We start from the raw sequence: 16,854 nt of genomic DNA, 5'->3' as shown, positions 1-16,854 counted from the left end.
TCTTCATGTTACCTTAAGCATCCAGCCTTTGTAACCCAGCTGTATGTAGGAATTATGTTCTATTAGAACTCTAATCCACAAAGCTGTCAAAGTCAAAGCTCAGATTTACCTTGTTTGGCAAATGTCCTTGGGTCAAAAGTCCCTATAAACGTTTCTGGCTTAATTTTTTATGCTTCAATTCCTTCCTGGTGATTTCACTTACATGTTTTTGAGAAGATTTTTAATAATATAAGGTTTTAAATTGTTTTCAACAGAAGAATTGGTCTACTACATTATAGGAACAGAATTCACTATCAACTTTAAAAATTTTCAAAACATTGTATCACTTTGTACCAGGATATCCTCATCAGCCATTCAATGAAATAGCTCATCTTTCCACTAACCTGTTAAAAATCTGTTCTCTCTTTTCTTTTTTCATGTCTTCTTTCTTGTTCTATCAGGCTCTAACCTTTCTGCTTTTCCATAATTTGTATTTTTTTTTAATTATCATTATCAATGCAATAGAATATAGTCATAGTATATGAGTGTGTGCACTAATAAAAATAGTGAGCTTGTTACTTAACTATTCTAAATTTCATGATATTGACTTTTTAAATAGGGATGTATTGAAATTTTTGAATATATTTGTTGTGAAATTAGGTATAGAAACCTTAATTCTCTGCTGGATCCATGTAGAATACCTGAAAAGTTAGCTATGATTATTATATTTATGTCAGTGATAACCAAATGCATTCACAGGGACAGATTATTAATTTCTAGCAATGACAATCAAAGCCAAAGAGATATCACACCAAGAATTTAGTCATGGTGTCTAGGAGGCAAGTACAATAATTGCTAGATTTTCAAATATTTGCATTCCAACTATTCCTTGAGTGCTTGGATTAATCAAGTCTTTGTTATGATTTGGCTGTTTTATTCATTGAGAAGTTGATGTTAGAAAATTAAAGCAGTGAGATAGATTATAAATTTAAAAGAACATTTTAATGAGACAAAAATCTTTAAGAAAAGTCAAGAAAATCATTAATAAAAACAACAAGAGATATTTGGGAATTTTGTAAGTGAAGAAGCAGGATAATACTTGTGAATACATAAAATCTACAGTGAATAAACTTTAGAATGTGATATATAAAAAGGTCAAGTTTCAATAGAAGGAAAATAGCAGACAATTTGTGTATATAAGCAATAACATTTTTTAAACTCATTTTACATGTTTTTAAGACTTGTTCAATTATATATTATCTAGAAAAACATTTTTATAAAAATATATGTAAACATTAATAAATATGAAATAAAATTGATATTCATATACAAAGATAATTATTTTCTCGGAACAAAATACTTTTTATATTAAAATTATTTAGCTCTAGTCATTTCTCTGTGTTTCAATCTTTCTTTTGAATAAAATAACCTTATTTCTACCTTGGTTTTTCCAGTTCATTAAAGTCTTCTCAAAGATTTGCTATTCATGTAGTAAATATTATTCACCAAACCAATCTTTGAAACATATTTTAAAATAAAATTAAATCTTGCCTCAGGAGATGAATAAAATTTGAAACAATATTTTATTCATGGCAGTGTTAAAACACTTGAACACAAACCTATCTTCAGGACTACTTTATTTAATCAAAATAGGAAAAAGACACTGGATAAAACCAAAATTTGTAAGCAAAGGTATAATTAAATATATACACTTACTATGCATTTATTGTCACTTTTTAATTTAAAAGCAAGAAAAATACGTCATTTGTAACTATTTTATCTGAGAGACGAACATAATCCACACTTCTGAAAATTATATATTTTATCTCATTTTATTTTACACATTTAAATAAACAGAGTCTGAGGCTAAAATTCTATGAAATTATAACATATTTTGTCACTTACAGCTTGAAAATTCTAGTGGGCAAGAATGTTCATCCATAGGAAAGTTATGAAGCTGAAGATAACATTCTGCATTGATTGTCAATCTATTTAAATGAAAAAATAAATATTAAATATAAGAAATAATTTCAAGCATTAAAAATCCTTTGTCTAATTTTCAAGAATGATTTTGGCCTACATTAACAGACTGTGATATATTAGAAAATAATAATAATTGTAATGTCTCAAAGTTTTAAGTGGTGATATTATAGCATTCACAAATGAGTAAGAAAATTCTAACATTTTCCTCTCCAGCCAACTAAGCTGCCACTGTATATATTTCAGTATAATTTCTGTTTACAGTTAAAAATTTATACTTCAGGATCACAACAAACACACACACACAATTAACAGAGTATACATGGTTAAGCATGGTGATTGTTTTCTCTTAAATTTTCATGAACTTCTTTCCATTAAGGATGATTCTTAATAAGATTGGGATGATTCTTGGTAAGATATGTTAAGATATGTTCGAGACAATGAATTAAACTTGAATCTTCATTTAATCCCTTCTTAAGAATGTTTTATTATATTATTGAATTTTATAGCAGGATTGACTCCTAGAGAAAATCTCAGTCAACCATTTGTATTATGGGTTAAAACACATAATGGTCACACCACACCTTCTTATGTTTCAGGAGGGGGGGATATCAAGAGGTTTTTTTTCTTTGCTTTTAGTCCCTTTCATATACCAGTTACTCTGAGCTTAAAAAAAGAAAGTTTCCAAAATATTCCACCACTTTAAATTTTAGTGTATGAAAGGAACTCCATATTTCTTTCTTTGTAAAACTGAAAAAGGAAAATTTGCGAGTTGATCAAGTATTAGTATGGAAAATGAATTAGAACAACTACATTTTTTTAAATAGTATTACCTTAGAGTATATAGAACTCGTCCATCATTCCAAATTCGAAGCAGACGATTAGGAGTTGTTATCCAATGTGCATCAGATTTTCTTGAGTTTCTGAAGAACGTGTCAGGAATCCAAATTTTCCCTACCATATTACTGTTAAGCATAAGCACTTTCATGGTACTGTTGAATTTTAAACGACTGTCAAACCAGGTTTGGGCAAAAATTATATCTATTGTGTATTCCTGAAAGATAAAAAGAAGGGTAACAACCTATAATAGTAAGTCACTATTTTAGATGTTTTCTTCAGATGTTTAAATTTTTACATTATAAAGTTTCCATAAGTAAATAGCTCTTAAACTCAGTCCTTTCTATGTCATTATCTTAACCTTCCTCTTTAATTGTTTACCTGAGTCATATAAAATAAAATCCAAAATTTCTAGTAATAACTGCTTCCCATCGTGGCTTTATAATTGTTTTATAAATTTTACTCAAGATTTTATAATATGTGGGCTATATATAAAATATAAAATATTTTATATCATTACATAAAATATAAAAGCAAATTATCTTAATGTTAATATAAAAGCAAATTATCTTAATGTTAACAATTATATTAATTTTTGTGATATTTACATGGAGCTGAAGTTAAAAAAAATCACAAATAAGTACAAAATCAAGATGCAAATACTCACTAAATTATCTAAAAGATCTTATATTGTCTTTTGTCCAAAAAAAATTAATTACAATTATGTAGATCCATTGTTTTCAAAAGTTTCAAAACTATCACACAATGCACACACCCCTATTAAGTGGGTATAACATGCCAAGCACTATGTTGAGTTTAGTACATATCCTGTCATTAAAGCCTCACTGCAAACCTGTGAAATAAGTACTGCTATAATTTTTATTTTTAAATCACATTTATTGAGCAATACAGAAGTAAAATAATTCTCCCCACATCACAGAGGTAAATAAGCAGATAATAAGGAGACTGAGTCACACCAGGCTGAATCCCAAATCCACATCCACAACAACCACATATATTGGTGGTCCTAGTGGAGCCTGATGGGGCCAGGATTAGAGCACAGGCTATGCCCATTATCAGCAAGTGACTGTAAACAGGAAATTGCATGGTTACGAGAGAACCTTCGAGGGAGTGATTAGGTATTATCTACCTTTGCATCCTGACAAAATGCCTGCCATATTATAAGCATTAAAATTGATTTGATAAAATTAATGAATAAGAATGCAGTAATTATCAACGCTATTGAGAAAAGTGATTATATGCATGTGTGTGTATAACTTTGATATTAAGAGAGAAATAAAAGAGTAAATTGAAAAATATGAAGTATTATATGAGTTACTGGTGGTGAGGCAGATTGGTTGATCTCTCCTGATATAATGCCAGCAATTGGCCAATTTACCTGGGTGGACATATTTAGTATAAGAAATGGAAGTTTAATTGAGAGTTTGACAAATGAATGAAGATTTGACTGGAGTCAAACTTGTTAATAGGGAAGTTGCATCAAATCCTAATTTCCAGGCAGAATATTTATAATTGTAATTTACGTGACTAGAATGTGAGGAAATAGAATAGAGAAAGAATATAGACTAGAAAGGAAAACCTTCTTTTATGTATTTTGGTTTTTTCTTTTTATTTATTTATTGAATAAATTTGACATGTAACATTATGTAATTTTCAGGTGTACAGCATACAGCATACATAAAGTTACTTTGATACATTTATATACTGTAATCGGATTGCCATTGTAGCAATATTTATTACATTACATAATTATGGTACATTACTGTCTATATTCATTATACTGTGCATTAGATCTCTATGGCTTATTTACTTATTACAAGTTTGTATCCTTAAACACCATCATCTTATCTATTTTGGATGAACAGTGTTGCAATTTGGGAAAAGCACATACATATTAGTAATTATTTAAAATCCAACAAAGCCCTAGACATTATGCATTTGAGTATGAGATGTGCTTTATAAAGAGGTTAAGCAATATAGATAATCTACTATGAATAATTTTTTTATAAAATATATTTTTTAAAGATTTCATTTATTTATTTATTTGACAGAGAGACAGAAAGAGAGAGAGCACAAGCAAGGGGAGTGGAAGGCAGAGGAAGAGGGAGAAGCAGGCCTCCCGCTGAGCAGGGAGACCATTGCGGGGCTCGATCCCAGGACCCTGGGATCATGACCTGAGCCGAAGGCAGACGCTTAATGACTGAGCCACCCAGGCACCCCTACTATGAATAATTTGTCCATATTATAATGTAACATGTGATCATTCAGTAATCTATCCATATACTTAGCCTCTATTGTGTGTCATTGTTTTGCACGGATGTAAAGACATAAAGTCCTTAAGCACAAAAACACTTGCACCATAATCCCCTCCTGACAGAGTCTTGATTGCCATGAGGTTGCCAGAATGATTTAGAGAGAGAGATGACGAAAATTTCGTTTTTTCCAACTTGGTATGGAATGGCACCGAATCAAGTTGTGCTGTGGCATAAAGGTTGAAGGTGCTTTTGCAACCAGGTAAGCCCTATACATTCCATAGCCACCAGCTTGCTGATGTCCATTCCATAACTCAAGCGGAGTCATAATGCAAAACATATCTCATAATACATAATAATGAAGTATATTTATTCTGTAGATGCTTAATCATATTATTTAGTAACATTAATGGATTGAACATGCATTTAGGGGGCCAATGAGCCTTCATATAAGATGTCACTGGTGTACTTTCTCCCTGAATCTTGTGGAAAATACTTGGACAGCTTTACAACAGTTACCTTTAACTCTTACTCTGACCGCCTGCTTCTCAGGCCAGATATCTTTTCTTTGGAATAAATTATGACTTATCTAAACAACCACTTCAACTTAGCCATTCAGGGTCTAGCAGTGTAACCTGTGTTAATGCCATGGCTTCTGGTTTTAACAGTAAATGCAAATAGAAGGAAGCCTTATACTCATTCTATGGTGGATCCTAAAAGAGTATTTAATAACATTATGTGGCAGAATTACTTTGTGCTTTTGTATGGAATCCAACAGTAGAAACTGCTTAAGATAAAGGATGAGGCTTACCTGATAGGATTATAGGTTGGCAAAGATCCAACATTGTTTGGTAAAGGGAACATCATGCTACCTGATAGGTATACTTGGCTGCAGTGTTTCTAACTCATAGGGCATTAATGGCTGCACTTGGGAGGGAACTAACATGTGTAGGGGTGGGATTTAGCAAGCAGCTGTGAATCCTGCTTAGCAACTGACGGGATCCTTTTTAGAATACCTGTTGATAAAGTGCTAATCTCCATTGAAAGAGTTATGATTTCTAAAGAGTAAACTCCGAGCAGAGAGTCTTGGGGGAAATGGGAAAATTTTTCTACCCATAATTATTCCCTCAGTCTAGGACCAAGAAGAGAAAGATATAGAGCATGTGTCTTGATAATCCAACTTTCTTAAACCCTTTGCAGATGCTAATACCTCCAAGCTCTTTTAAATTGCTAATCCTTAATAAGTGCTTCACTGAGATAAGAAGGTCATTAAAGTCTGTGCTATTTTTATGTAATCGAAAAATCCAATTTCATTTACCCATTGTATTAGTATAACTTCTGGAAAATGATCAAAGCGTGCTATTGTTCTTCGTGTCCTTATTTAGAGGTTATAATTATCTGCATAAGAAAGAAGCAAAAGAAACATGAAAAGGAATGTCCATTCACTCAGGACAACAAGTCCAGTAGCTTCTAGTATAAGCATTTTGCAGTAAGGAACAGTGCATTTAACATTCGAGATCCAATGTACATTATGACACTTTGTTTTCTTCCAAGTTAGCTGAGAAAACAGCATTAGTGAATAAAGGTGAAGAAGTGAGTCATCTTGATTTCTGACTCAGTCAAATCAAAACATAGTTGATGAAAGTGTGTGTCCTATAGTCTTCTTATTACGTGGTCAGACTTGCAATTATGCACATGTCTCACATTTAATAGAACTAGTTAATTCAATATTATTGTCTTTCTACTAATGGAAGAAACTTCACACAAAATGCAGACCTGCCTAAGTAATTAATATAGGTGCATAATTTCATCATGAAGTTTGTTTGATCCTCATCTGGTCTTCACACCCTGGCATTAATCTCTCCCTAAACTAGCTATTACTGTGGCCAAAATAGCATGCTGGGCCAAATAATGGTTTACAGTACATTAGATACTGAGGCTATGGACATGTAAAGGAAGGGTACAGGCACAGCTAATCCACAGTACAAATAGCTTTAGTGGTAAAAGTTCATAGATAGCTGCTCCACTTTGCTCAGTTATTATAAAAGTCCGATTCTTGATACTATCACAATATGGTAAGTAAAATCTTGGTATTATTCTAGTTTTCAAATAGAAAAAGAGATAAGGAACAAAGATGATATGTCAGGATAAACCTGAATTCATCCAGAAAAACACTGAGAGATATTTAAAAAGTAGACATGAATTCTGGGTTCAGTTACCAAACTTTTAGGCTCTTACTTTTATGTCTCTAAATGTAAATTACCAAAAGAATATAACATCATGTGCACTCATCAATTAACTTTTTAACAAATATTTTTCAGTGTTTAAGTTACTTTTATGTTGTTCTGGGTTTACAAAGATGAAAATGGATCCTACCTGTTACGAATATACTATATATAAAATAAAAATCAGAAATTAATAAAACTTAGGAAAGGTATAGTTAAAGAGAAATGGAAACAGTAGAGGAAACTTAAGGAAGACGTTATGACAGAAGTTGTATTTAGCCTGAACCCTGAAGGATATATGAAATTCAGATACATGCTGGGGTCAAATAATAAAAGTGGGGAGGAAGTAAAAGTAGTAAAATGTAGGGCATAATGGGGAAAAAAGAATGTAAGTCATATATAATGAAAAAGTGGTGCATTTTCTGTCCATCAGGGAATGTGCATTCCTCAGATATACAGAAAATTCTATATCTGGAAGAGTTTTTGAAAACAATTACCTAAAATTACCAATTACCAATAATTGACTCTGGAACCTAGACACAGATCCATCCCCATGTATTGCTGAACTGAGTATTATGAACTGAGAGTCCTAATACTTCACGTGTTAATTTTATGCACCATACTTAATAATACATTTCCTATTAGATATTTCTTCTATAATAGTCAATATACAATTTCTTTTTTTTAAAGATTTTATTTATTTATTTGACAGAGCGATACACAGCAAGAGTAGGAACATAAGCAGGGGGAGTGGGTGAGGGGGAAGCAGGCTTCCCATGGAGCAGGGAGCCTGATGCGGGACTCGATCCCAGGACTCTGGGATCATGACCTGAGCCGAAGGCAGACGCTTAATGACTGAGCCACCCAGGCGCCCCCAATATACAATTTCTAAGAATAAAACATCAAACAAATAATCACAGACAGCTAAACTTTACAAAGGATTTACAAATTTAAAAAAAAAAATTCCCAGGCCTTAAAAAGTTTATAGTATACTAGAGAAGATAGAGTTAGATTCTAGATTTATATAATAAGTCACGTAAAATCTGGGGTGGGAACAATCCTTATGAACCTGTTTCAGTCAGGGTTCTCCAGAGAAACAGAAGCCATAAGATGGATGGAATGGATGGATAGGTTGATGGATGGACGGACAGAGACAGATAAAACAGATAGATTTATCTTAAGGTTTTGACTCAAGAAATTGTGGGGACTTCAAAGGCAAAAACTTGCAGGGCAGGCCAGCAGACCGAAGAACAGAGAAGAGTCGATGTTTCAGTCTTAAGTCAAGAGACCAGTCTGGTGGTAGAATCTCTTCCTCCTCGAGGGACCTCAGTCTTTTTTCATAAAGCCTTATCTGATTGAATGAAACCCATCCACATTATAAAGGATGAGCTGATTTACTCAAAGTCTACTGATTCTCACATCTAAAAACTGTCTTCACAGCAACATCTAGACAAATATCTGGGTACACATAAAATGGACACATAAAATAGACCATCACAGAGTGGACACATAAAATAGACAATCACAGAGTGGACACATAAAATAGACCATCACAGAGTTATAACATTAGGAATGGACATTCATCGATTCAGGAAGCCTTAAAAAATTATGCATGTGTGTATTTGCTAGACAGATTAAAATGACTAATTTTTTTTTTTTAAAGATTTTATTTATTTATTTGACAGAGAGAGACACAGCGAGAGAGGGAACACAAGCAGGGGGAGTGGGAGAGGGAGAAGCAGGCTCCCCGCAGAGCAGGGAGCCCGATGCGGGACTCGATCCCAGGACCCTGGGATCATGACCTGAGCTAAAGGCAGTCGCTTAACCAACTGAGCCACCCAGGCGCCCCTAAAATGACTAATTTTTGTGGCAGGAAGAATCATATTTCCCCAGCTCATGTTTCTGTGTAAATCTACACTCTTCATTTTTTCCCATCTCTTACTCACTCTACCTCTCAGAGAAGTCTGTTCCATATTGCTCAATTGGCTAAATGTAATATATAAAAAAATCATTTCTTAATAAATTTTTGTCTCTTTTTCATTCTTTGAACTCCAAATTTGATCTGAAAAAACTCTCTCCAAATCTCAATGGAAAGTTAGAGTCAGTGGGTGCACAGGAGTGCTGACAAAACCATGAGTCCAGATCCCTAACCCTATTCTACATCCCCACTTCAATCACTAATTAGAAAGGTTTGTTTGCGGGGCGCCTGGGTGGCTCAGTTGGTTAAGCGACTGCCTTCGGCTCAGGTCATGATCCTGGAGTCCCGGGATCGAGTCCCGCATCGGGCTCCCTGCTCGGCAGGGTGCCTGCTTCTCCCTCTGACCCTTCCCGCTCTCATGTGCTCTCTGTCTCTCTCATTCTCTCTGTCTCAAATAAATAAATAAAATCTTAAAAAAAAAAAAAAAAAAAGGTTTGTTTGCCTGTCTTATACGCCTATTTGTCAGTGGATTTAGAATCTGTGCAGAGGGATAAAAATAGATTTTTTGGTCCTTTCAAACACCAAATATGCTCCAGAACATATAGATTACCACTTTTTTTCCATACAGATATCCACTTGTTAAGAAGTTCTCAGATTCAATTTTGGCATTGCATAAAGGTAATAAAATTTGGAATTCTGTTTTTCAACTATAGGATTCCCAAATTAAGTCATACGATTTATATTTATTTATGTCATATGTTTTGCAAAGTAATTCCAAAATGTTATCTGCCTTAAGATTGCTGCATGAGATCAAACATACAATATTGCCTATTCCCTGTACCATTCATAGGAGAATAAGAGGTGTGGCTGTCCTCTTACCAGACATCTACTGCTAGGATGAGAAAAGTCTTGGACATGTCAATAATATCTCTATCAGTCTATCATGAGAAATCCATTACTTCAGATCTTGAAATTTTAAACAATAAGATCCTCTAAGCATTTATAAATTTGTGAATTTAACCTTCCACAGTTATGCATGCCCTGAGAAGTTTCATCAAAGTTATGACCTACTGATACCAAATATCACACGAAAGGACAATTTCTTGAAAAAATTCAAGGAACTTCCCCAATGCATGGGCATCAAAAGGTTGTTTACGGTCATCCGGCTTTTCTGAGATGGATATAAAAGAGGAAAGGATATGCACATGAAGTGTGTGTCATCTGCAACACAGGGAGCTGAAGTGAGAAACAAAGACAATCTGGAAGGCAAAAAGAAAGGCTTTCTAGATTCACCATAGCACTGCATCAGTCACAAAGACCGAAACTTAAACGGCTGGAGAAAAAGCACCCAAGTGAAAAACCTAACATATAATCAAGAGAAATCCAAATTCTTTTCAGTGTGGATAGTTGGACTATTCTGAATTCATGAGGTGAGACTGCATCTAGAGGGGGGCAGTTTAGTGTAGTGATTAAGGATGAATGCTACCATTGGGAAGTCTTCTGGGGTTTGAATTCTGAATATAACAATTTTCAGTTGACCTTGAGTAAATTTCCCAGCTTGTTATGGCTCACTTCCTTCTCTCGAATCCCTGCTGTCTATAATACATAAGGTTCTTGCTAATATTTAATGTAAATTACTTAAAACAATGATTTCACACATAATAAGTATTCTATAATATTACGGTCATAATAATGAAGGAAAGACGTCATATCATTTTAAAAAGGGGGCAACAGGGCCTTTGCAAACATTCCAATTTACAAAGATTATAAGACACAGCCATGTAATGCCTCCTCTGGAAGACATGAACATTTTATAGAAATAGTTTTATTTTTGAGGAGATTTCTTCATGTATAGAGACAGCCAGTTCCAATACCAAGATTCTAAGTCATAAAAATTCTCTAGCTTCTGGAAAGCTATAAATATTCATATTATTAGCTCATCTGCAGAATTTGAATCACCTAGTCAGTTTTTGTTTCATGAAATATTTGGCCCACTCAAAACTTGGGGCACCAACTGAGTCTTGTTTTTCTCCTACCTCAGTGGCCACTCCTTCTCAGTCCCTTTTGCTAGTTCCCCTGCATCTTTCATATGCCTAAGCAATGCAGTGCTCCAGTTTAATAATACTCAGTTCCCTTCTCTTCACTCCCAAGATAATCTCATCCAATCTCATGACTAAGTATCACGTATATAGTCTGAAGAATACAAAGGCTATATTCCAAGTGCAAATACTTCCCTTGAAATCCCAACATGCATATAACTGCCTCCTTAATGTTTTTATTTGGATAGCTAATAGACACCTCAATCTTAAAATTTCAAAATAGAACTCTCGATCTTCAATATCTTCCAAAAAAAAAAAAAAACCAAAACAACAACAATAAAAAAAAAACCAAAAAAACAACAAAAAAAACCCTCTTGTCTCTCCTCCATTTCATTAAAAGACAACTTTATTCTTCCAAGTTTTCAGTGAAAAAATCTTGGACTCATTCTTCATGCCCCTTTTTCTCTACAATTCCACATCTGGTTTTCAAAATACCTTGGTGTCCCCATTTTCAAGTTATTTACAGATTCTGATAAATTCTCATTTGTTTCACCATCATCAACTTTTTCCTTGATCATTGCAATTATTGGTAACTAGTTTCCCTGCTTCCACAATTAGCTTCCTATAGTTTATTCTTCACTCAGAAGGATAATGGTCTCATGGAAAATATTAAGTCATATCACTCCTCTGATCAATCAACACTTTCTATCACATTCCCATATTCAGTCAGACAAAAAACAAAAACAAAAACAAAAACAAAATCCAATATCCTTTCAATGTATTAAGGACTCCAGATGATCTGAAACCTAATACACCAACTTTTCCTACCTCTTTTAACCCTTGTTAATTTTACTACAAACTGTTCTCCTTTTGTTCCATGCACATTCTTATCTCAGAGCCTTTGCTCCTGCTCTTCCCTCTGGCAAAGCACTCTCCAGGTATCTGCTTGACTTTCTTCTTTAACACTGTTGATTTCTATTTAAATGTCACCTAGTGGGTGACACTTCCTTTGGCTACTACATGCACTAGAACTTCACCACCATCCTGACCCTTCTTCCTATCAAGTGTTTTGCCTCATTTCTCTTTATTCATTCATTACCACTTCATATGTTTTATATTTACTTATTTTATAGTGCCTCCCAACTAGAATGTAAGCTCCATGAGGGCAAAGGGTATTTGATTATTCAATACTATAATTTGAACTCCTTTTTTAAATCAAGCATTCTTTTATTTATTTTTTGCTTTTTTATTTGAGTATAATTGACACATGATGTTACATTAGTTTCAAGCATATAACATAGTGATTCAACAACTCCATGTGTTAACATACTCAGATCACTGCAAGTGTAGCTACTTTCTGTCACCATGCAATGCTATTACAATACCATTGACTATATTCCCTATGCTGTACTTTTTATTCATTCCGATGTCTTATTCATTTCATAACTGGAAGACAATATTTCCCATTGCTTCCCCCTTACCCATTTTGCCCAACCTCTACATCCCTCCCCTCTGGCAAGCCTTGTGCACTCTTGGTGGGAATGTAACTTGGTACAACCACTGTAGAAACAATATGGAGATTCCTCAAAAATTAAAAATAGAAATACAATATGATCCAATAATTCCACTACTGGGTATTTACTCAAAAATAATAAAAACACTAATTTGAAAAGATATATACACCCCTATGCTTATTGCAGCATTATTTACGATAGCCAAGATATAGAAGCAGCTCAAGTATCCACTGATAGATGAATGGATAAAGGAGATGTGAGATATGTGTATATATACACACTATGGAATATTACTCAGTCATAAAAAGGATGAAATCTTGCCATTTGTGACAATATGGATGGATCTAGAAGGTATGCTAAGTGAAATAAGCCAGACAGAGAAAGACAAATACCATATGATTTCACTTATTTGTGGAATCTAAAAAACAAAACAAAGAATAAACAAATGAAAAGCAGAATCAGACCTGTAACCTCAACTCTTAAAATAGTGTCTGGCATATAAAAGACAATAAATAGTTGTTTATGGGATAAATGGATGATACATATATTTTAATGCCTGCTGTCTGTAATGCATTTGACTTAATCTTCAAGAATTAGGCCAAAATCTCATAAATTCATGCCTGAGTTCATAGTTACATAGGTCTATGATCTAAACTAAATTCATAGTTACAGGTCTATGATCTAAACTGGAGTTATACAAATACTGTTACCTCTGCAACATGTGAGAGAATGTTACATTCTAAAGGGGGAACGTATAAATACACAGCATGACATCTGGAAAGAAATCATCTTCATGGTTACTATTAAAAACATGGTAAGGAATTCTCTGCAACAGATGATTGATATTCTAGGAAGGACTCTGCTTCCTAGAGAAGCCCTATCACCAATGAACCATCTGTGTTCCATCTACATGGGCAATATTTACCATTGATTGGTTCAATGCTAGATAGCTAGATTCTTTGCTCTGTGGTCTGAGTGTGACAAGTATTCCTGCATCTGTAGTTACACTGTATTAAAAATATATTCCTCTATACTTGTATATTGAAATTTATTAAGAGGATAGATCTCGGGATGCCTGGGTGGCTCAGTCAGTTAAGCATCTGACTCTTGGTTTCAGCTCAGGTCATGTTCTTGCAGTTGTGGGATCGGGCTCCACATTGGGCTCCTTACTCAGAGTGGAACCTGCTTCAGATTCTCTCTCTCTTTCTCTCTCCTGCTCAGTCTCTCTCTCTCAAATAAATAAATAAAATCTTAAAAAAAAAAAGGAAAAATCTCAAGAGGTCTCACCACAAACACACACACACACACACACACACAAAGAAAAAGAAAAAAAAGGTAACTATGTGAGGTGATGGATATGTTAATTAGCTCGATTATGGTGATCACTTCACAAGGTGTATGTATATCAAAACATCAAGTGGTACACCTTAAATATATACAATTTTTATTTGTCAATGGTACATCAATAAAGCTGAAAAAGATTTTCTTGCTGTTAAAATTAGTCTTCCTATCTAAGCAAGATGGAACATTATATTTGGAAATGATATATTTAGAGAGAATCTGCATGTCTCAGGTTTTAAATTATTTATATTAATTACCACTTTATAGATTCTTTCCATTGTCCATATTCTTAATGCAGAAAATGAATTTTCTGACACTGTCAGTCTGCTGCTAGAATGGCATTGTTTGTACTGCTTTAGAAGAACTGATTGCCAGTGTTTACCTCAGTAGTTTGAATATAATGTGCATATCAGAAAGCTGAGTGTTCTTATGAGAAAATCCAAGGTTTAGCACACAATTTGCAGAATTTCCATTATAGAAATTTGTCATAATTTCCATAATAGCAAAACATCAAATGTCAAGACATTTAAACAAGTTCTTTCTCCTTCACATTTTAATTAAATTGCAGAGCAAATGATGTTTGTTCAGATTCACTGCCAATCTAGGCCTAAAACTTTAGTATTTTATTAAAATCATTTCCACTAAAAAATATAAAAATAACATATTGAATAAGAGATAAGGCATTGTCTTTTAATTATATGCACAATTTTAAGTACATGTCAGATAATCAACAAAATGAGTCTGGATACCTCAAAAGAGGGTATTGTAGTGAGAAGTTGTGATGTAGTGTAAAGAACACTGGTTGGTTGGAATCAGGAAATCATACCATAGTTCCAAATCTGTGACTTTCTAGAATATAATGCTGACTAAGTCACTTACTCTGTCTCTCTGGAAAAATGAGGGCAAGAGGCAAGATCGTTATTATGATCATCTTGAGCTCTAAAGCCTGGTGATCATGAAAACATTATTGATCATGAGAATGTTATAAAATGTTAGAAATTAATTTTAAAAATGTTTTAAACATGGGGCGCCCGGGTGGCTCAGTCATTAAGTGTCTGCCTTCAGCTCAGGTCATGATCCCAGGGTCCTGGGATCAAGCCCCTCATTGGGCTTCCTGCTCCGCGGAAAGCCTGCTTCTCCCTCTCCCACTCCCCCTGCTTGTGTTCCCTCTCTCGTTGTGTCTCTCTCTGTCAAATAAATAAAAAAATCTTAAAAACAAATGTTTTAAACATAAACAAGGATAAAGGCTAAAATGAACATGATGTTTTTCAATGACCCTTCCCCATAAAATTACTTTGAGATATATGTGTTTTTGTTACTTTCATTTAATCCCACTTAATTTCCGCTAAATTGATTGTTGAAAATGGCTTCAGGCAATGGCCGCCAAACTTGGTTGACTAGAAATCTTTGAAGAGCATCTCAACATTATGATTCCAGATCCCTGTCATGAATTACTGAATCAGAATCTCCTGGAGTGATGACTGAGAATTTGGATTTTTCTTATTAAGAAAAAAAATATTGGGGCGCCTGGGTGGCTCAGTCGGTTAAGCGACTGCCTTCAGCTCAGGTCATGATCCTGGAGTCCCGGGATCGAGTCCCACATCGGGCTCCCTGCTCTGCGGGGAACCTGCTTCTCCCTCTCCCCCTCCCCCTGCTTGTGTTCCCTCTCTCGCTGTGTCTCTCTCTGTCAAATAAATAAATAAAATCTTTAAAAAAAAAAAGAAAAAAGAAAAAAAATATTATTTTCTTATATATAGTTTGGGTTATAAAGGCTGGGAAGTTTTTGACAAGAGTCTATCCTTTCCTCAATCCATTTATATACTATATCCACTAGTTTTCGGCACAGCAAAAAAACAAAAAGAAAAAGAAAAAAGAAAAAAAGAAGAAAGTAAAAGAGAGAGAGAGAGATCCTTGCTGTACAGAATAATAGATCTCTAACTGTGAGCCTTAGGGCATTCAAACACCTTTTGCAGTCAGTATCTACAGATGGGAAAATTTATGTAGCATTTCCTCAAAATGAACCATGTAGGCTGCCATCTCTCTAAATATAAGCTCCCTTTATTAATCAGCATATGAGAACTTGTGTGTGTGTGTGTGTGTGTAACTAAGAGAAGTTTGTTTTTTAACATTCAACTCAAATATGTACCTCTACACAATTTTAGAATGTAGCCTTCTAAAAGCATGAAATATTAACCCTTTGAAGTTACCTTAGGCCATGTCGAAGTACCACCACATGTGCAAAACTGCCTTTTCTTAGACATTTATTGTTTTGTTATGTTTTTATATTACTAGCAAAGCATTAGCACTTGTCACTCTGCTTCTATAAATAAATTTTATATTGAGATACAAAACAATTTAAGTTGTTGCCTATTAACTTTGGGTTCAGTATTGAAAGTCCTTGGTAGGTACCATATAACCCAAATAATTCAATTTCAAACAAAGGGGTAAAAGAAGGGGAATCAAGAGGTATGTCTGAGTCAACTATAATAAATGAAATAGTGACTTGGAGCAGCTGGGAAGAAAACAAGGCTAAAACCAGCTATTAATCACATGTATGAAAGTCACAAGGTGAAACAGCTATCTAGACCCTCATTCTGCCAGAACTTTCCCTTTTATGCCTAGCCTGAGGCCAGATCTACCAAGTAGTATGGGCTCATTCTACAATATTCTATATTTACTAATTCATAAAGGACTCAAATTGGAACTAACCCGGGACTCTCTACCTTGAGGCATATCATTAGAAAAGAA

At 34.2% G+C, this 16,854-nt stretch overlaps 1 protein-coding gene across 1 annotated transcript in view; it reads right to left on the bottom strand.

The window, feature by feature from the left end:
• The window catches only part of GABRG1 (gamma-aminobutyric acid type A receptor subunit gamma1), a 75,969-nt gene that overhangs the window by 20,333 nt on the left and 38,782 nt on the right, over window positions 1-16,854 (bottom strand). The window contains exons 4-5 of the mRNA XM_021701659.1: window positions 2,793-3,013; window positions 1,885-1,967 (exon numbers count right to left, since the gene is read on the bottom strand). Coding sequence (XP_021557334.1) covers window positions 1,885-1,967; window positions 2,793-3,013 — 304 coding nt within the window. The remainder of the gene's footprint in view (window positions 1-1,884; window positions 1,968-2,792; window positions 3,014-16,854) is intronic.

This window comes from Neomonachus schauinslandi, chromosome 2 (assembly GCF_002201575.2).
Source record: "Neomonachus schauinslandi chromosome 2, ASM220157v2, whole genome shotgun sequence".
Taxonomy (NCBI): Eukaryota; Metazoa; Chordata; class Mammalia; order Carnivora; family Phocidae; genus Neomonachus; species Neomonachus schauinslandi.
Note: the sequence above shows the minus strand (reverse complement) of the source record. Positions and strands in the feature narration are given on the sequence as shown.